This window comes from Lupinus angustifolius, chromosome LG17 (genome assembly GCF_001865875.1).
Source record: "Lupinus angustifolius cultivar Tanjil chromosome LG17, LupAngTanjil_v1.0, whole genome shotgun sequence".
Taxonomy (NCBI): domain Eukaryota; kingdom Viridiplantae; phylum Streptophyta; class Magnoliopsida; order Fabales; family Fabaceae; genus Lupinus; species Lupinus angustifolius.
The window spans coordinates 5,123,292-5,145,356 of NC_032025.1; the positions used below are offsets into that span (position 1 = coordinate 5,123,292).

General features: G+C 32.8%; 3 protein-coding genes across 4 annotated transcripts; 1 reads left to right on the forward strand and 2 right to left on the reverse strand.

The window, feature by feature from the left end:
- Positions 1,138 to 10,362, forward strand: LOC109331792 (threonine--tRNA ligase, mitochondrial 1-like). Its single transcript, XM_019566510.1, has 19 exons — positions 1,138 to 1,656; positions 1,763 to 1,822; positions 1,933 to 2,022; positions 2,988 to 3,062; positions 3,211 to 3,339; positions 3,444 to 3,533; positions 4,023 to 4,111; positions 4,197 to 4,293; positions 4,371 to 4,457; positions 5,603 to 5,687; positions 6,354 to 6,448; positions 6,586 to 6,618; positions 6,709 to 6,795; positions 8,034 to 8,126; positions 8,414 to 8,506; positions 8,596 to 8,817; positions 9,432 to 9,503; positions 9,736 to 9,807; positions 10,048 to 10,362. Exons 1-19 carry the CDS (start codon positions 1,180 to 1,182, stop codon positions 10,141 to 10,143), a joined length of 2,142 nt encoding a protein of 713 aa, XP_019422055.1. The 5' UTR covers positions 1,138 to 1,179; the 3' UTR covers positions 10,144 to 10,362.
- On the reverse strand, positions 11,803 to 14,495 carry LOC109332045. Of its 2 annotated transcripts, XM_019566895.1 has the most exons (3): positions 13,742 to 14,495; positions 12,382 to 12,687; positions 11,803 to 12,261 (listed from the first exon to the last, which is right to left on the reverse strand). In XM_019566895.1, the coding sequence occupies exons 1-2, from the start codon at positions 14,440 to 14,442 to the stop codon at positions 12,429 to 12,431; spliced, it is 960 nt and encodes a 319-aa protein (XP_019422440.1). In that variant the 5' UTR covers positions 14,443 to 14,495; the 3' UTR covers positions 11,803 to 12,261; positions 12,382 to 12,428. The 2 variants fall into 2 exon arrangements, with proteins under 2 accessions (XP_019422440.1, XP_019422439.1); XM_019566894.1 differs by having other exon boundaries at positions 11,803 to 12,687.
- LOC109331773 (protein ALTERED XYLOGLUCAN 4-like) lies at positions 17,926 to 19,913 on the reverse strand. Its single transcript, XM_019566486.1, has 2 exons — positions 19,556 to 19,913; positions 17,926 to 19,282 (listed from the first exon to the last, which is right to left on the reverse strand). The coding sequence occupies exons 1-2, from the start codon at positions 19,773 to 19,775 to the stop codon at positions 18,180 to 18,182; spliced, it is 1,323 nt and encodes a 440-aa protein (XP_019422031.1). The 5' UTR covers positions 19,776 to 19,913; the 3' UTR covers positions 17,926 to 18,179.

Below are 22,065 nucleotides of genomic sequence, written 5' to 3' on the forward strand. Positions count from 1 at the left end.
GGTTGGGGTCCAGCTAAGATAAAACTGGCTCAATTATCCACCTATTGTAGTTTGTTTTTGGTGTTTTGTTTGATAACTATTTAATCGTTTAACTTTCTTTTTATGTTTACCATTAGGCCTAATATACAACATGTTATATAAAGGGTTATGAGATACTTTAATAGAACTATTAACATTGCATAACTAAAAGTTTTATGTTGTCCTTCAACGATATAAAGTTGCAAATTGAAACTCTCTTTCATATGACAATCAATAACTATATATTTGATGTAATTGGTGAAATTACTTTTTTGGAAGTCAAGGAAACATTTTATATTGGCTCAACCCACTATGAAATTTAACATGATAGTGTTGTTGAAAAAGAAAGTTGATTAAGAAACTTGCTAAGAGAAATCTTTACTGCAAAGATTAATACCAATTGTGTTAATACTTTATGATATTACCATGACTATTACAAAAGTTGAGAATCATTATTACAACATGAAAGACAACAAATATATCGCAAGAGATAGACTCTCAAGTAGAGTTGTAAGAGTGAATAATGTACGTAATGGTGAAAATTTAATAAATCCTAAAAAGAAACACCTAAAAACTTCTAAAAGAATGAAATTGTTAATCTTAGAACGACTTGTCACTTGTGATGATAATACGACTTAAAAGACCAAATTTCTAACAAATCCAGTTTTGAGAAATAACAAGTTAAAATTGATATGAAACATACAATTGAATAAAATAAATAAAAATCATAATTCCTAAAATCTAAGACATCAAGTTAATAGAAAATCTTGAATATGTATTTTGTGTGAAGTAGAGTACCTAAATAGATTCAGTCCATGTGAATATCGTTTTCAATATAAATTTGGACATTCTTCCTCTTGATAGAAATAAGACAAAATCTAACCTAATAGCAATTACTTGCTTTAATGAATATCAACTGTAACTAATCTTAAATATCGTGTAAAAATAAATTATGATAAGTTTTTTTTATCATAAAATTGGCCTACATATTTTCTCACATTATAAGAATTACAAAGTATTACTTAACATCTCGTTGTCTAAAAAATTATAAATTAATTTTATACAAGTGACAAAAATGGAAAAAACCCTAAACCTCATTAGCCCAAAAAAAAGAATAGCAAATTCCCATGACCAAAAATCCACACACTATGTTATGCTAATATGCTATGCTCTATAATCCGTTTCCGCCGTTGCGTTTCATCCATTCATCTTTCTAACACTCTTCTCCTCACTAACCGTTTCTCCCTCTCCACCTCACCATTCTCCTCCGCCGCTATGGTTCCTCATCCCAAAGACGCGGCGTACCTCACCGCCGTCATCCCCAAGCGCGTCAAACTCTTCGAGGAAATCCAATTTGAGCAGCGCACTAAACTCCTCTCACTCTCTCAGGATCCAATCAAGGTCACTCTCCCTGACGGTACTGTTAAGGAAGCGAAGAAGTGGCTCACAACTCCACTTGACATCGCTCGCGAAATCTCGAAGAATCTCGCTAGTAATGCTCTCATTGCAAGGGTTAATGGCGTTCTTTGGGACATGGCGCGGCCTTTCGAAGAAGATTCGGAGCTTCGGATTTATAAATTCGATGATGACGAAGGCCGCGACACTTTCTGGCATTCCAGTGCTCATATTCTTGGCCAGGTCAATTTCACAGTCAAGCATTGCATTAATTTCTAGATTATGTTGTTGTGATGATTATATAGCTGTAGTGATGATTTTGATTTTTGTTTGTTTGATTGTGTTGCAGGCTTTGGAATCGGAATATGGATGCAAGTTATGCATTGGGCCATGTACCACAAGAGGAGAGGTGTGTTGTTATTGACTCTATGGTTTTTTTGTTGCATTGTGAATTTGTAGTGTTTTGTGTATAGGTTATGTATAAAATGAGAATGAGAGAGTGGGTGTTTGCTTTTACAGGGATTCTATTATGATGGATTTTATGGAGAATTGGGTCTAAATGATGAACACTTTAAGCAAATTGAGAAAAAGGCTTCGGAAGCTGTTGGGGTATTTCTTTTCTTCTCTTGTATATATGACTGCTACGTCTGCTATTATTCCTATAGCTGCTAGTGCTATTGAGATTAGAATTTTAAGTTTGGAATTATTAATGGGGATCATGATAGTTTTTTTCTGTTTGTGTTGATTTCTGCTCGAAGCCTTGAGTGATAGAGACTACTTCTTTCATAGCTGAACCATTATGGAATGGAATATGAAAAGGTCGTATAAATTTGGTTACTTTGCAAATAGTTCTCAAACCTGAAGTCTAATGTTCACAAGTGTGAGTTTGGAATGTTGACAAAAGGATTTGATTTGATTTTGTTTCATTTGTTAATCAAATCGTGTGTTTGAAGTGTTGAAAAATACAAATGGTTTGAATTTAAAATACTTTGGATTCCAATTGTTTATATTTAAAAAGTGAGATTTGTTAGGATTTAATTTTAATAATTTAATTTAAAACGGCAATTTTTTTACCTTTATTAACCTATTTTCATTTTATCCCTCACACTGACCTTACAACATAGCCGAACACCATGATAGATAATATTGTAAGGGTGGAAATGTAAAATAATAAAATGCATTAATGTGTGTCAAACATAAATAATGATGTGCATATAATTCAAACAAAATTAGTTCCATTTTTTAATCATTCCTTAAAAGGCTTTAAATAGCAGTTGCGGTTTCGGAAACTCCCAATACTTGGAACTTCTGGACAATTACAAGCAAATGAACCCAACGCGGCCACAATTGTGGTCAATATATATGATTTCAACGACTCCCAAAACATTAACATACTGGCATCTGTAACGACGTGAACCCAGTTTTAAAACCTCGATTTCTTACACAATCAAAGTGGCATTTATTTTCCTATTTCTTTCAATAAGTCCAAATGTTTTTGTAGCTAATATGTTATTGCGAGCTTTTGCATTTCATTGGTGTTATGGTTCATTGCTTCTCCAATATTACACTTCCAGGAAAAACAGCCCTTTGAGCGCATTGAAGTAACACGCGATCAGGCACTTGAGATTTTTTCGGATAATAAGTTCAAGGCAAGTATAGCTGTTTGTTTTATAACATTACATATAAGAAAATGTTTTCTTTTCTATCACATTGTCTGAACCATATTTTCAATTTAGTTTCTCCTAAAATTTATCATATTACAACTTGCTCCTTTGGATATATGACTATTTTGATCAGATTGAAATTATCAATGATTTACCTGCTGACAAGACCATCACAGTATACAGATGTGGTCCCCTGGTTGATTTATGTCGTGGACCACATATACCTAATACATCCTTTGTCAAAGCAATTGCATGTTTGAAGGTATGTGTTTCACTTGTCTTATGAAGCTATTTTTAACGAAGTTTTATTTATCCATACATATATACCAATGGCTAGTTCAATGGTTATTGGTTTCGCAACTTCAGGCTTCATCAGCATATTGGAGGGGGGACAAGGATCGTGAAAGTTTACAAAGAGTTTATGGCATATCTTATCCTGACCAGAAGAAATTAAAGGTTATTTTCATTTCATGTTAAGTTACTTCTTTTGGTAAAACCAACCAACTATGCAAACTGAGCTGTGGTGAATTGAGTGTGGATTAAGTAAATAAGAAACTAATAGTTAATAGTGTGCTACACCAATTATCATTGCCGTTACTCTTCTGTGTTATGTTACATGCATTGCATAGTGTTTTTGAAATAATGTGTTAATATGGCTGCTGTAGGCACTGTCTGTGTTTTGTTTTGAATTATAAATATCTATCATATAATATGTGCCAATTTTCAAATCTCTGGTCCACTCCATGTGGCCGATGTGAGCCACTATTAGAAGTTCTCTATCTGCTTTTGTGAACATATTAAATATTGCATTACTTTAAAGGGACATTGCACAATTTCTTTTATGGTGTCTAATGATTCCATGTAGGGAACAAAGAGTGGCATGACATGGTGTGTACTGTATATCAATATTGAAGTTAATTTCCATATGATTTTGTATCTGTTTAGGAATATTTGGTTCGACTGGAGGAGGCTAAAAAGTATGACCACAGGATTCTGGGTGTGAAACAAGAGCTCATTTATCATCATGAATGGAGGTACTGTGGGCTTAGTATTGTCAGATCAAAGCTTTTTGTAAGCTTCTCTGCCTGATGTGTCTTGGTTTGTCTTTGTTTATTGCAGTCCAGGAAGCTGGTTTTTTCTTCCCCATGGTGCACGGATCTACAACAAACTGACGGAGTTCATTCGAAATCAGTATAGAGATAGGGGCTACCAGGAGGTAAATTTTTAGTGTCGGGTTTTCTAAAGTGACAAAAGTATTCTTTTTCCAAGTACTTTATACTTTTATATAATCAGGTCATATCTCCAAATGTATTTAACATGGATCTTTGGGTGCAATCTGGTCATGCTGCAAATTATAGAGAAGATATGTTTGTCTTAGAGGTATGTTTTTATGTTCATTGATTGTATGTATGTTTGTGGAAGAGTGTGGGTTTGAGGGCATATCTATTTATCTGAATAAATGAATCATATTTGTATTGTTTGATGTATCCCTGTTCTTTGTGTGATCATTAATTTTATGAATGATCTGTGTAGGCCCGGATCCATAAGTGGAAGGTAGGAAACTAGTAGGTTTAGGTGAGGTATCTAATATATCTATGCTATCTACTACCTACAAGATTAAAATTTAAAAGAACATCTAAGTTTTAGATGGTGTAATAAGCATATCAATTGTATTTCCTAAAATTCCGTATGCTTTACTAATTTATTTATTCCAAAAAAACCCAGGAACTAAAATATATGGGACACAATATAATCCAAAGCCGCGATAATTAGTTCTCGATCTTCTGGTTGAAAAACATTGATGAAAACATGTAGGTGCACCGTTATATGGTAGTGATTCTAACTTAAAAAAAAACCAAGTGACATAACTTTTTTCAAGAAAGATCAATTCAAAAGATGAACTATTTTTCAGATATGGAAAGCTCCTCTAAAGTGAGCTTGAGGGTAAAGTGCATTGAGATCTTAACTTTAGCTAATCAAGGTTGTATATACTCTTGCCTTCTCTCTGTACACTTAAGCTCTGATCCTTGAAAATCAGTCCTTCTTCTATTTTAACAAAAAAAAAAAGAGTGAAATCCCTGCAAATAATATTTAACAACAGAGGTTCCAACTGAAAGTATAAAAGGAAATTAGTTTAAAAAGGCAGAAAACAATTCAGCAGCAGACAAATTGTTCTTCAATCTATATATTGCACAATTCTAGAGGCACTTAAACATTAAGAAATGATATGTTTGATACCTTTCTCCCTTTCTCGACTTTCTGAAAGTTACTAATTTTGTTCGAAAGATTTCTATACAAAACTATTTTTTTAAATTGGACCCCAGGTGAGGGGTTTCAGTTCAGACACCTGTTCTATAGGTGTCAGCATCAGAAATGTGTCTGCTTTTAATATCTAGGCTGGTTTTGTTTTAGTGTCATTTGTAAATCGTTTTCCCTTTTCTTCCATTGTTTTGATCTTCTTAATGTTGTTCACCAGATCTTGTTTTTATATTAAAACTGAAGCATTTATTTTTTTGGTGTTCTAGATTGAAAAACAAGAGTTTGGGCTGAAACCAATGAATTGCCCAGGTCACTGCTTGATGTTTAAACACAGAGTTCGCTCATATAGAGGTAATTTTTAATAACACTGTCATTTATGTCTTTGGATAACTTATTTTATATTTCTATTTCTTTGGGCCAGGCTAGTCCAGATTTTAGTGTTGAAATCAGGGCAACACAGTGATGTACGTGTTTGAGCTGCTAGATAAATTGATTGATTGTTAAGTGAGCCTGCCTAGTCTTATTTTATGTGGTCCTTTTCCCTTCATACTTTTAAAGGCACTAATTCTTATCTAGAATTCCTTATATGATATCATATTAATATTTATAGCAAGATTTTTTATAAGAGTGTAATATCTATGCATTATCAGTGTAATGATTTATACACGGTCAGTACATCATCCACCATTCGTTTGTATTACTTTTTTTTGACGAGTCAATGTAGATAAAATATGAATGGTAAATGATGCAATGACAGTGTATAAAACTCATAGACTGTTGGTGCATACATTTTTTTCTCTTTTTGTAACCATCTATAAAAAAATATAAATAGAATTGGTGAGAGCCTGAGAGGTGGACTTAATTTCTTTACCATTTTAAAAGTGAACCAAATCTCAACTTGTTTTTTTGATACAGATGCTCCATGAATTGGAGTGTATATACTATAGAGAGGAACTGAATTTGGTTTAGCTGAGGTTTCTTACATGGTATGATCTCATTTTTTTTATGGTTTGGCAGAACTTCCTCTTCGATTTGCTGATTTTGGGGTTTTGCATCGGAATGAGGCTAGTGGTGCGCTGAGTGGATTAACACGTGTTAGGAGATTTCAGCAGGTAAAACTTTCCCCTGCTCCAAGCACACTGGGAAAATAAAATGAATTTAGGAGGGCAAAGGCATTGAGCTCATATTTCCCCCCAATATTTTTAGAAGTAGTATATTACTGAGATCATTTGCTTCAAATTTTGCATAGGATGATGCACACATATTCTGCAGGGAGTCCCAGGTGAGTTGAACTTTAAAAATTTATGCACCATGTACTTTTAAGCTCTCTTTTGAGCTGCAGTTCAAACAGTTGATTTGATTTACTTTACAGATAAGGGATGAAGTGAGAAACGCCTTAAATTTCATCAATTATGTTTATGACATATTTGGCTTCACCTACGACCTCAAGCTTTCAACGGTATGCTATTGCTATTTAGTCTTTATTGCAAGCCAACCTGCCTTTTTTTAATGTTCTTGAAAAGTCTAGTTTCAAAACCTCCCAATAGTATCTTAATTGCTTTTGCCTATGAACCACTTGAATTTTATCATGAAATTCCATTGATTCTCTCAGTTTCCTCTTTCCTGTGGTAAACAAATTATAATTTTCCCTTTATTGTTACCTTATTTGTTTTGATAAAGAAGGTATACTATTTCAATCATGATTCCTCTGTCTTGATCTTGTATTTATAACTTCCCAGGGAAACCTTAGCCAAAGAGCTGGAGATTATATAACAAAATTCAAGATAAAGGACTGATTGAATTTCTGAAAAATATATTTGATAGTTTGAAAGGTCCAGGCCCTATTCTTCCTATTATTGATGGCATGGCTTTTCACTAGCTTAGATAGTCTCACTTTTATAAACTGACCATTTTCTTTGGGTAATTGTGGTTACTAAGTGTGAATTCAATGAAAGATTTGATCTGTAAATATCTGTCATTAAGTTTTTTAATGAAATAAATAATGTTATTAGAAGAGGGGAGAATATTGTAAGAGGATAGGAAATCCTCACCCGAACAGAAGGCGTCGGGCAACAAAGCATGACAATCTCTCTTCATATTTCCTATATGAATACCACTAAAAACCTAACCTTATCCTAGACATAACCCAGAGACGAAATTATATCATTGAACATTTTATTATTCCTTTCCCACCAGATACACCAAAGAACCCGCTAAAACATGGCATTACCATATAATTTTGCCATCTTTACAAATGCCAAACCCTCCAAACTCTCATATTTTACTCAACTCTCATCTTCCTAACTTATTATGTCTTATTTCTCTTTCAATCTCTCTCTACCCATCACATCCATCACTTTCTCTCTCTTCCGTCCACCTTCCTACACCCAATTTTCAAGTGTAGGATAAGCATTTTTGTTTTTTACTGAATGACTTCTTGTTATACTGGATCTAATTTTCCAAAATCACTTAATTCATAATTATTATTTTCATTAGCAGTTTGGTACTGTAACTTTATGTGAGGGCTTTCATTATAGGTCCTTGTAGCCTGTAATTCTGATGCTCTTACAATCCACTTTAGCAAATATCTTTTGCCTTTTTATTGTAATTTGGCCGACTTATATTATTTTTTATCTCTTTTAGCTAATTGTATAATTTATTTAATGGTTATTTATTTATTTTTATTTGCACATGTAGAGACCAGAGAAGTTCCTAGGAGAGTTGGAAACATGGGACAAGGCTGAAAATGCTCTTAGAGAAGCTTTAGATGAGTTTGGCAAGCCTTGGCAGGTAATATATGCTCTTCTTTGTCTTATATATTTCTCTTATTTCAGCATTGAATGTATGGTTATAGTTCTGATTAGGACTAATTCTGATTGGCCACTGGCCATCCAGAATCGGAGTTTTTCTTGGATTATGTGTTCAATTCAATTGCTGGTTTACTTGCTACATTTTTTATTCCCCTCACACCAAACATGTCCCCCATTTTTACATTCTCAGTCTGTTTTATTTTTTATGGGATGTGAGTTTGTTCGGCTTGATATGTCTGTGCATAAATTCTCAGTAAAACCTTGCAGTTGAATGAAGGGGATGGTGCATTCTATGGACCGAAGATAGACATCAGTGTATCAGATGCCTTGAATAGGAAATTCCAGTGTGCAACTTTGCAGGTTTACACTGTTCAACTTCACTTGTGTTCACCTGATTCAGTTTGGGATAACTTTTTACCTAATCGTCAGTTGAATGTGGTTGTTTGCAGCTTGACTTCCAGCTTCCTCATCGTTTTGAGTTGGAATTCGCAGCCGAGGATGAAGGCAAAATTGAGAAACCTGTTATGATACACAGAGCCATTCTTGGATCTGTTGAGCGCATGTTTGCCATACTTTTAGAGCACTACAAGGGTAAATGGCCCTTCTGGCTCAGTCCTCGTCAAGCTATTCTATGCCCTGTGTCTGAGAAATCACAAGCGTATGCACTGCAGGTAAATAGCTCAAACTTTTAGGCTTTATCATGTTGTATATTTGCCTTATAACAGTTAAACGAGGGGATGATATATAATTTTTTTAGAAAGGGTATATATTTGTGGTTTCACTTCAGACTGGAAGTTGGTCGAATTGGTAGGGGTTGGAGAATTATCTAGGTGTAGTGTAGTACACAGTTAAATCCCTCACTTCGTAGGGGTTGGAGATTCAACCTAATGTGCTTCGTAATCTATTAAAACTAAAATCAATGAACATCTAAACAAATCAAGTAATAATACAAACAGCATCCTATGCCATTTTGTGTATCTAATTGAAGGATGAATGCACTGCTTCATGGAACTGATATTATGTTGACCATCCTCATCCTTTGACCTCTCTATTACTTCTAAGCTTGCCTACATCCTATTGAAGTCATTGAATCAATTTGGTATATTCTTGGTTCTGAATTATATTTAGAGTCTGTCATGTGTTTTTATATAAAGTTTTCCAGGTGTCGGTTAACAATTCATTGCTCGGCATCTAATTTTGGTTGGGATACTTGTACTATATTATGATAAAACCATGCCGCTTATTAATTGGATAACATATTCACGTGCTCTAAATAATTTTCTAGGTGCGAGATCAGATCCACCAAGCAGGGTATCATGTTGATGCTGATACAACTGATAGGAAGATTCAGAAGAAGGTAAACCAATAATTTAGATAAGTTAAGCTTTGTGTATTTAGTGTTATTAACTTGTCATTCATGTGGTGGCAGTGGTGTTAAAAGCTATGCAATTAGATCTCTGTATATTGAATCCATAAATTGCCAATAGAGAAGTTTATTTATTTATTATTATGGTGTCATTAATATTATCATTAATCTAATGTCTTAATAAATGAAGACTGTGTTGATTAGAAGTTATGGTATTGTGCAGGTACGAGAAGCTCAGTTAGCACAGTACAACTACATCTTAGTTGTTGGCGAGGAGGAAGCTAATACAGGACAGGTTCTTCCTATTCTCACTTCCTGCTGAATAAAATTTTAGAACATTTCAATATTTTATAACAACTCCAATCTGCTAGTTATGTTCACAAAACTGTCCACAAGCCTTTGCACTTTTCTTATGTTTAACCTAGGCCTGTAGTGAACCCCGGTTTTTATTGGACTTGGATTAGAATTGTATAAACAAGCTATCTGAACCTTTTTACTCTCCTGTGGGAACCTAAAACTTGATTCTTTGTTCCAGGTGAGTGTCCGGGTTAGAGATAAGGCCGACCATAGAGTTATGAGTGTTGAGACTCTACTCAAACACTTCGGAGAAGAAGTTGCAGCTTTCCATTGAAAACTTTATTTGGGAAATTTGTTGAAGAATGTTTTCACATCAACCCTCTTACTTGTACACATTTGTGTGCATTATTTATATGTACTAACTATTTAGTCTGATTTTGATGATCACTGCATTTTTATTACTGACAACTAAATATAAGGGCAAAGGTTAATCTTGTTTATTCTTGGAGAGCACTGATATATCCTTAAATTGTTTGCTCTAAACAAGATTTGAGTCTTGTTTGAAAGAGGAAGTGAAAGACGTTATTGATTTTAATCGCAGTGCCCCCTTGTTAGTTTCTTTACTTTTTTTCTCTCCCCGGTGTTATGAATTATCAAGTAAAGTTGAATAATTGTACCTTGTTTACTGAATTGTGTTTATTTTCATATAAAAAAACGGATTAGAGGTAATTTTCACTTGACCCTTGAGTGATTGAATTCATATCTAGACACCAAGCTCAATATATGGGAAGTATTTTGCGATCCCGCACAAAGCATCACTTATTTGGATGATATTATATGGGGAACTCAATACATGGTAGGCAAATATTGTTTTAATCATAATGAAGTCCGGGGTAAACATGAGTTGTATTATGCATATCCACTGTTCCTTGGTTCCTCAAGAAATAACTATTTTTCTACCGTTTATTGTACCACAAATTACCAGCTTTAAAATATTTTTCATAAATTGGTTATCAATCTCACAAGGAAATCAAGTATTTAGAGAACAGTGGAACTAAAATTGTGATAGGTAATTTACTTTTACGGGGACTTATGTTCTAAACCTTCTGGATGTTAAAAAGCAAAGATGTTTATTGGATGAAATAGCCTAATATACCTAACCCTTATTTTTTAGCATGGAGAGGTAGTTTGGCTAATATAACAACAATCAATTTTTTCCCATTAGCTACTTCGGCTGTCAAGATAAAGTTTATTCATAGAGAAAAACATTGATTGTTGTATCTTTTTTAATAGTTCCCCTATATTATTTTGGTCTACTTTTATCTCTAATTGTGCTATCCTTCATCTGATCTACCCTCCTCAGTAAAGCTTTTATTTTGTTTCCACATATATCCAAATCACATAAAATGATTATACCAATTTTTTAAATAATAGGTGATACCTCAATGTTGTCCTTAGTACATTCATTTACAATCTTGTCATGTGTACATTCACTCATCCTAATCTCATTAATGCTACATTTAGTTTATTTGCATATTGGTTTTTTACCATCCAACATTCAAACTCATACAACATCATAAATCTGCAGCTTGCATCATATGTTTTACATCTTCCTCTATTTCCCTATCACATTGTATGATTGACCGAAAATACTTAATCATACTACTTATGGTATGATCTCCAATCTTCACTTCTAAGTTAGGACTACTGTGCCCTAGGACGAACCAGGTTAAGCAGATTTGGGGCATCTGTCCCGTCTACCAAAAAATTGTTCCTTGATATATATCATTTATATGATATATTTGTCCTCTTTAAACAGATGTTCATGATACAACTTTATTGTACTGATGCACTTGTCCTTCCTTCCAAAATTCTTGATATGATTTCAATGCCTAAAAGATGCTTAATAAACTTTCGCCCTCTTACTCTTTTTTTCTGGTCTCGTCTTTCATTGTACATCTAGCTAGCTAAGTTGCCTAAAATATGTTTTTTGTTTGCATGTGATATTGTCAGTTGGTGAGTTAAGAGATGACATATTGTGAAGCTAGAGATGTTGAGAAATTTTTGGAAACACATGACTTCTGTCTAAGAAGTATAACATATGCTCAATAAGCATGCCCAACACCAAGATGAAAAGATAGGGGCTCAAATTTGACCCTTAGTGCAGTCCTGTAGTTATAGGAAACTCTTTTGTGACTCCACCTTGTGTTTTCACACTAGTCTTGACATCATCATACATATCTTTGATTGCTCGGACATGAACAATACAAACTACTTTCTACTTCAGTACCTTCCATAATACCTCACTTGGCACTTCATTGTGGGTCACATTTGGAAGGTTGCACTGTGTGAATATCAGAAAGAAAACTGATGAACAAGTCAATAATTGTTGTGATTTACCTGCAACAGTACCACTCTCTTCCCAACAGACTTAAGAGAAACAAAGGGAAGCCTGAACCAGAAAAACCACAAATCGAAATAAAAAGCTTTTTTATGGCACATATTTGAGTTATGGTCATATGGAAGCTAAACAAAACATGAGCTTTTTATGCAAAATATAAAAAATGGAAACATACCTTAACAAAATATTTTGCAACTTGTGTATATTCATGTTCTCATTTACAAATCAGAATCTGAAAGATCTATTTCAGAAGGCATACTTAAGAGATGAAGTTTCTTGCACATTAAGTGCTTGCGTCTCTGCAACAGCAGCAGGACTAAAATACTATCTGTTTTTACAATTTTGTAATCTGCTTTTGTATACATGTTAAATGGTGCCGTATCAATCATTCTGCAGTGCAAGTAAACCTCTCTTGAAGAACTCATCTGAGAAATTAGTTCCTCACTTGCCTTCAAAAGATGCCAGCCAATGCCCCTCCTGAATGGAAATACCATAATCATGAACATAGAATCCAATTACAATCTTACAAGAGACTCTTCAGTTTTAAAAGGTGAAATAGCATGAGGAATTTGAGATTAAAAATATATCTTCAATTAACTTGGTCAATGGTCATAATCTTGGATGCTCAAAGCAAAGGCTTTTCCGGAGCATGCATACACTAATGGGAAGCAGGCAAAAAGGGTAAAAAAAGAACATTATATGCATGCAGAATTATACTTCGAAATAAGAATGTAGTGTTATAGCAAGTATGACATCAATCTCTTATTGCAGTTAACAGAATTAGTCAATTATTTCATTGTTAAAACTTGAAAAACATTAATGGTAAAATAGGTAGATTAGTTGTTTTAATTGCAAGTTGACCAACTCAAGTTGCTACTGATGAAAGTGATTATCTTGTCTTGTCCCAAGAGCACAGCAAAATTATTTGTGTCCTTTGTCTGCATGGGAAAACCGTGCAATGTTTGATACCAATTTGTTATAAGTAAAAAAGCTTTCTAAGAAAGAAAGGTGTTTTTTCCAGCAAATTTCAGCTGAAATCATAATCAATCTTATGGACTGTTGGATTATATTTTTTGGGAAGATTATTTTTCACTTTCAGTACTTTCTCCCTGTCAACGAGGAATTGATTTAATGGTGCAAGCAAGACCCTACTAGGTCGCATATACCATACTAGGCTAAAAGTTAAAGGTTTGATTCATTGTAGCAACATTTGTTGGGAGAGATAGCCACACTCCGAAAGGAATTAGCTCCTTATTCATAGGGTGGAAAAAATACACTCTCCCTATCATACCCCTCAAATGCAGTTCCCATCAACCCATCACACCCATTCTTAGTAATTTACTATGTAAAGCCAATTTTTTAACACAATCCAAACAAAACAAAAAATTATCTTGAAATCCCTTTTGGGCAAACATACCCAAATAAACAAATTCAGTCCATAATCCATTGAATTACACTGATTATAATCATAATCTAACCAAACACTGATATAGTTAGTTATAAAAGTCAATCAAAATTGAAATATATATACCTTCTAAGAGACTTTTGCACAGCCATGTTACAAATATAAGGTTTATCCTTGGGAGGAATAGGTGAAGGTAATGAAGCATTAGCACCCCTTTTATCAAAACAAACTTCCACTGTTCCTGCTAACTCCACTTCTTCATTTTCTTCTTCTCCTTCTTCTTCACCATCCACTCTTTTTCTATAGAACCCAATAAGCGTAGCAGTGTGTGGCATAAGTGTCCTTCTCTCAATCAAATACTGCTTCACCAGAAACCTTAACACACCAACGTACCCAGCTGGTAACAGCATCGACTCGGCGAATGACTCAGCGAGTAACGCGACAGTGATGTCCATTTCATCTTCCTTCATTACCCGAACCCACATCGACCCAGATTTCAGTTCCTCGGAATATACGAAGTTGTCGAGGAGTTTAAGGTTTTCAAGGTCTGGGTTTGTTAAGAATTGACCAGTGCGAAATGGGTCATCAGGGTAAGGAGAATTCGATGGTGGTGATGGTGTTGTTGTTGAAGGATGAGAGTGAGAGGAAGATGAGATTTTGAAGGTGGGAGTGGAGTGAGTGTGGAGATTGAGAAGTGGGTTATTGAAGAATTGTTGATGGGATTTGGGTTTGAAGACAAAACGAGGGTTTTGAATTTGAAGGTCTAAAGGGAAAGAAAGTGAGAGTGTTATGGTTGTTGTTGATGATGTTGTTGCTGCTGTTGCCATGGTGCAATGTTTGTTTAGGGAAATAAGAGATGAAGAAGAAGAGAGGAGGACATTCAACTACATGTGCCAAAATCTGGATAATTAGTTTATATAGGGTAATGTTAAATGTTAGATCAATAATATATATGTCTAAACCAATTATTATTAAATCAATTAAGTATTATCTTGTAATATCAGAAGAAAAAATATAAGCATTGTATAAGTTTGATGTATTGCTAATACGTCATTCATCATTTATATTTATTATTTAATTATCACATATTTTTAATAAAAAAAATAATCTAAATAATGTAGTGTTGTGTATAAATTTTTATCATTTTTAATATAAAAATCCCCTCAACTTTCATCCCACTTGTATTACTATTGGGAAAAAAGGGTAATTAAAGATATGTAATTAACAAATAATTTATCCATTTTGATTATTACCTCCCATATCTTTCTCTAGCCAAACATAATATTTCTCCAACACCTCTCTCAGCTATGAGATACCTTGTGAGCAATGTTGAGTTAGATACTTGTTTTGATTGACTCAAGCAACTTATTTCATATCTCTTCATCATTTTTTTAGTTTATAGGTATTCTTGCACTTGAGATAATTATGTACGAGTTGAGAACATCTATAGGTATATAAGGTTAACTCTTTCAACAGATATTTTATCATCTATAAGATTCGAATTTGAAACTTTGCTTAAGAGGAATCAAACCAACACAAGTTCATTTTCTAAGGGTGTGTTTGGGAGTATCATTTTGGTGGGGGAGGGAAGGAGGGGGAGGGAAGGAAGGGGAGGGCTTAGGAGAGGGATTCCCTTGTTTGGGAGTTTAGTGGAGAAGAGGGGAGGGTTTTGAAGGATTTTTCAAACCCCTCAAACCCTCCAAATGTCAAAATACATAGTTCCCCCAAATTGGGGTGTTTTGGGAGGAAAATAAGTCAAATTACCTAACTATCCTTACTAATATTATTCTATAACATATAATACATAACATACTGTTGATTTTTTAAAGGGGGTAAAATAATATTTTTATATTACATTAACCCTTCATTCCCTCCTATCTAAATTTCACACTCCCAAACAAGGGAGAGATTTAGTTGGATTTGCCCTCCCTTCTCCTTCCTTTCCTCTCCCCTCTTTACCCTTTTATTCCTCTCATTTCCTTTCCCTCCTAACTCCCAAACAAAGCCTAAATGACTTTGATACTTTAATCTATTCCTCCAGATGGCTCAATGCTTAGAGGATAATCTAGATAGGTCAAAACTTGAAGGATACTTCTATCATAAAAATTTAAAGTTAGAAATATAATTTATTTTCATCGTGTCTTAATTTATTGGTCTTACACAAAAACAATGAGTACGAGAGACATATTTTTTCTTAATTTATAACTAAGATTAATCTTGGGCATTAAATTATGTATTGTTAATATTTTTATCCATGTATTATACCAAGATAATTAATATTATTATATTAATAATTAAGTTCCATCATTATTTTAATAATTAGTTAAAATACAAAACCAAGATAGATGTTTTTGGATTTAAGGATCGCAATGATGTTAGGATAACATGTTAATAGGAAACAATTGAAGTTTATTTATCTATGTTCAAAATTCATAAATAAAAAAATAAGAATTAACCGGTTTTGTAATAAATTAGTTTTATGGTTATTAAGAAAAACGAAAATGATAAAATAAGGAGAAACCAATAAGACGAAAGAGTAATAGTTCCGGACAAGGATCTGCTGTCCTAAACTCTATCCCAAACTCTGTCTCAAACTAATCATATTATGTCTTATAAGTTAAAAAAATTAAATATTCATAATTTTATCAGTTTTGTTTCATTGTGATTGAGGACATGGTTGGGACAACAATCTCATGGGCACCACATCAAGTGAGAGTATTATGTTCTTATTATACTAAAGGGAATTGTTACTCCTAATAATTGTCGCTCACAGGAATTGAACTATCAACTTTGGAATCCGTAAGATCTTATATCACTAGACTAATGTCTTCTCAGTGATCTAATTCATTTAAAATGCCATACCAGCCTCATACACGATCTGGTGTAATTTTGACCTTTCAGAAACTTTTTGGTAAATATAATTTGAGTGAATAGTTCGTGAACTAAGAAATTGTAACGATCTAAATTTTGTTTTACTATTAAAACTACATAGAGAATGTGAGATCCGAAAGAGAGAAATTGATTTGCTATGCTATTTTTCATTTTTTCTTTAAAATCTTGAATAGACCTTGATAACATCAACAACTAATTATATAAATATATTTAATTCAAGAGTAATTGAAAAAAAACTATTTCACATATTAGTTATTTATTCTATAAATATCTAATAATTTAAATTTACTTATGAAATGAAGAATGGTCAATAGGAATCGCATCCAGTTTTCAAAACTATAGGCCACCGTTCCTATAATTTAATGTAATCCACCGACTATAAACAGATCTCTAACACTTGGATTCAATCCAACGGCTGAGGGGTGCTGTCTTAACTTTACTTATCCTGAACCGTTAAACAACGTGGTTTTCTTATGACCACAAAATTACAATAATAGCTTATACTGGATGCAGCATGCCAATTCTTAAAGATCTGATCTGTCATGTATGGGCTTTCATATATAATATTTTCTGTCACATCAAAATATACAACATTGCCATCTTCGGAGAAATTATTGTGTGATTCAGAACAAATGATTTCAGAAATATTTATATTATTGATTATACACTATTTAATTAAATGTGTATACATATTATTATATTTAAAATAACTCTTCCTTCATGATAGCCTTAGATTCTTAGATAGGAATTATTATTTATTGTTAGTGATCAGCCACCATAACCCATAAAATAGGATTAGGCGAAGTCTAAGTAATTTTAAAATCATAGGCCTTTGGTTTGATCAATTCAAACCTCTACCAGGATAATATCACTACTATTCTATGTGTCAATTTCACGTCTACCATCTCTCATTGACAAAGAAAACAAAATTTGATTTAAATATCAAATAATATGTTTTTTTTTACTAATCAGGAATGATACTAAGTTATATCGGTAATGCTACCAACTAAATTTTCCTTAGCTTTATGTGTGCTTATGAGAATTTTCCACCAAGTTGAATTGCTTACTGCTTATGATCCTAAATGAACACACCCAACACTTTCTATAAAGAATTAAGAACACCAACCAGTCAATAAACTCTATATGAGAGGAATTAAAGCAAGAGCAAGTTTTCCAATTGAAATAAATATGAAGTAGATGAAATTGATTGCTACCAAATTTAGCAACACATAGAAGACATGACCATGTGTTGTGAATTCCTTCACCACATTCCAGAAATATCATTGTCTTTCATACCCTTAATATGTAGTACTTCCATTTTCCATCATCCCTATATGGAGTACTAGTGTTCTTAAATATTCCCTATTACATTATAGAAGAATAGATCCCAAAATAGATGCACTCCCTTCTACCAATAATAACAAAATTTGATATTTTCCAATGCAATATCCATCATCCTAGTAGTGGAAACATTAAACTATAACAAATAAGAAATTAACAAGATATGTGAAATACCTTAATCTTCAGCAAGGAAACATGGACACTTTACAACATTTTTGGACACTCCTAATCATGCTGTATAACATTTTACATTTCTTTTGCTGTAGCCCGTACCCGATCGCAGTGTCATATCATATCCCTGTCTTGTGTTGTATCCGTGCTTCCTTGCTCTTCAGTTTTCAGTCCCTCGCTGCTCCTCCCACTTTTTCATTAGCTCTAGAAAAATCTCATTCCATGTGTCTATAGGCCCGGGCAAGCACCAATGAACGCAATCGTTCTGCACTCGCTCCGGAACCCCGTTCGCAAATGGAAAAGGATACATATAGTTACCAGGGTGACCATCAGGTCTCAACAATGCCAATTTGGTTATATCTAATGCCTCCAACTTAACCCCTCCTATTCCTTTAGCTTTTGCCTTAGCATCTTCCACTTCTTTTATCTCAATATTTCGCATATCATCATCCATCCCTTCAAGTTTCTTCTCCATATTTCTATAAGGCTTAGTCTTTGGACAAGCACCAGCCTTATCCCACTCACCTTCAAAATGAGCAGGTGAAAATGTTGTCACAATTACATCAATGCCATTACCTTTACCCCCTCTCCTATCAATTATGCCATTAAGGGTAGTCCTTAAAGCCTTCCTCAACACATCATAAAACCCGATCTCGGTGTGATTAAGACCGGGACAATAATGACAACCAAAAACTGAATCACCCTCATAGTAAACTGCAGGATGCAAAAACCAATGCCCAAGTGATAACACAATCAAGTCCATTTGATCCATATCCCTTGCCCATCTCTCATCAACATGATCCAAATACAACTTATTATGATTAGGCCCTGAGTTTGATTTCTCAACACCTTGCACAAGAAATGGAGACCAATACACCGAAACACTCGCATTCCAAGAATCGAAATGCCACCTACGGAATTTGTTGTCCTCACCATTTCTATAGACAAGGTTAGGAGTTGAAGCAGTTGCTAACATGCAAAGAAGGGACTCTAATTGGTTCCTAGCCATAGAATCTCCAACAAAAGCTACATGCTTGTTCTTAATAAGTTGGAGAAAAGTTTGAGGCTCAAACCTTGGGAGATTGCATTGACTTGGTTTCCATCTCCAATAAAGATAATCAGAATCTGGTCTTCCATGGGTCATGCAATTTTGACCTTCTTTGATGGTACCACAAGTTGTACCATTGTACAAAGGGCCTCTTCTATCACGGATCCATTTCCCATTAAAGTAATCACATGGGGTTTCCAAAGTTTGCTCCTTTTCTGCAATAAATGAACTTGTAAGTCTAGTAAAACCAACAAATCTAACATCTCATGTTACTAATAGCAATTTAAGATAAACCCCACTTGAAAAAACATGTTCTTCCATGTATTCTTAGAAACTCATGATCTAGTCGTATCAGACAACTATAGTACCCAAAACTCGATTTCAAAATTACTAGTTAGCTTGGATCAACCTATGCTAGCTGATCCAGGTGTATGTTCATAACAAAAAAATATAGTTTTAATAAGTATGAAATTATGGTCTACATGTACCTGAAAGAGAAGAAAAATGGGTAGCAGAAGGAAGAGAAGAAGTTGAAGTAATGGTGATGGGGCTGGAATGGGGAAGTTCAGTTTCTGGGTAGAGAAGAAAGGGTACAGGGTAGAAGTACAAACGAAGCAGAGCTAAGGGAAGAAGAGCATAGAGAATCCATGGAAGAAGCTTTTTGGAGAGAGAGAAAGATTGATCTTTGAATGGGTTGGGACTTCCCATTTTCAAAGTGTTGTTCTTCCTTATTGTTTCACTTTCTGGTTTATTTTGTTCTGCAACTTGTGTCTCGTTTTGGTCTTCACAGATTGGATGAATAAGTCACTTTTGGTTTTTCTGAGGCTGATGTCTCTATATGTAAAGTGAGTAGTTAAATGTATAGAGATGATTTAATACTATTTTTATACTATTTTATGATTAATTATTTTTATGTTTTTTGTTTTCCTCCATATACTTTAATTTATTTTCATTTGATGTCCTTCCACTTGGAAAAAACTTGAACAGCTTTTTTTCCTCAATGGACTTTTTCACTTTTGTAAAGTTGGGTTATTTTTAGGAGAGTAAAAACTGATAAAAGTATTTAATATTTATACTTATTTAAAATTTTAGGTTGTATGAGTTGAATTTTAAATAAGAATAAATAGAAATAAAAAATTTGATATGACTTTGAACTTATTCATCTCTCTTTTTTTTCCTCCAACATTGAAGTTGTAAAGAGATGAACAATAGGATAAATCTTAATTAGTTAATGATTATGGTCAAGGGGTATGATATAATGTAAAATTCCCTATTATAGTATATTATACACTAAAAAGGATAGTAGAGCTTATGTTTTTAGATTTGATCCCATTAAATTTTGCTCCAATATTAGTTTTGGAGTGAAATAAATGAGAGTATAAATTTTCAGAACTATCTCACAAATATATGTCACACTCCAAAGCGTTCTATTATATTATTTTTCCTACAAAACTGAACTTACAAATGAATCTCGAGAGTATTGAAGTGAGATATGTAATTCATAACTATAATGGATTTTATTGGTGTGGATGTGAATTAGACTACGACTCTACTGGACAAAAGTAGTTTGTAACCATGAGTTTGTACTTTGTAGATGTAAAAATAATTGGAAGCTTATATTTGAGTATATAACTTATTAAACTATAGTGATTTGTTGAAAGTTGTTTTGTAATTAAACAAAATTTGAAAAAATGACTAAATAGTACACACAATATTTATTTACTTATTTATTGATTAGATAATTAATAATTGTAGTAATTAAATATATAGATAATATAAATTTAGAAATTTCAACCATTTATTTACTATTCTATTTATAATTGGAATTTGATATTTGTTATTATTTTTATTTTATTATATTCTTTAACCATTTCAATATATATATTTTTACAAATGTAACTAAGTTGTGTAAATTTATAGTATTCTTCCATTGTTGACATATACATCATTAAAAAAGATATAATACAAAAATAAATTATTGAACGATCAAATCCAAAAATGATTTATACATTACAAAAAACCAATGCCAAAATAATTATACATCACAAAAATAATATAATTTTTCAATCGAGGACTTTGATAACTAATGTAACTTTTTATAATTTTTCAATCGAGGACTTTGATAACTAATGTAACTTTTTATAATTTTGAACGTTTAAATTGGTAAGGCCTTTATAAAAAAGTTATTCTCACTTTGGAAATACTAACTTTCAAACTCTATTTATTGGTTTAATAAATAAAAAACTACAAGTTAGTGTATGTTTGGTATAGCTTTTTTTAGGTAGATTTTGCTTATTTTTTTTAAAATATAAACTACATATGTTTCGCAACAAAAATGAAATTATAAACTCAGCTTTTGTTTTTTTTTTAAATAAGTAAAAAGTTCAAAAATCATGGGTTGATTTATTTTTTGTTAGTTTATTTTTTTTTTAATTTTTCCACTTCTATTTTTAATTCATTATAATTTTATCGTTCTCATCCTTTTTAGTATTCCATCAAACACCATAACTCTTCAAAATATCACCATAACTTATTAAACCATTTGTATAAAACTTGACATTAGTGTATTATTTATTTCGTGAATTGTGTAATTCAAGTTTAATAACTTTTATTTATTTGTGTGTCATTTTGTTATTTAATAGATATTGATTTTTATAATGTATTTTATTTTAATATTTTTTTTATTTTTTGTTATGCAATATTAAAAATTTATAGTAAATATATACATGACGATAAATATAGTTTATATATGATGATTTATTTTTTGTTAGCTTGTTTTTATTTTTATTTTTTCACTTCTCATTTTACAAAATGATAATTTTATCTCTCTCCTCCTTTTTACTCTTCCATCAAACATCATAACTTTTCATATCATTATCATAACTTATTAAAACTTTTGTATAAAACTTGATATTTGTGTTTATTTATTGCATGAATTGTGTAATTCAAGTTTATCAATTTCTATTTATTTGTATGTCATGATGTTTTTTAATATTGA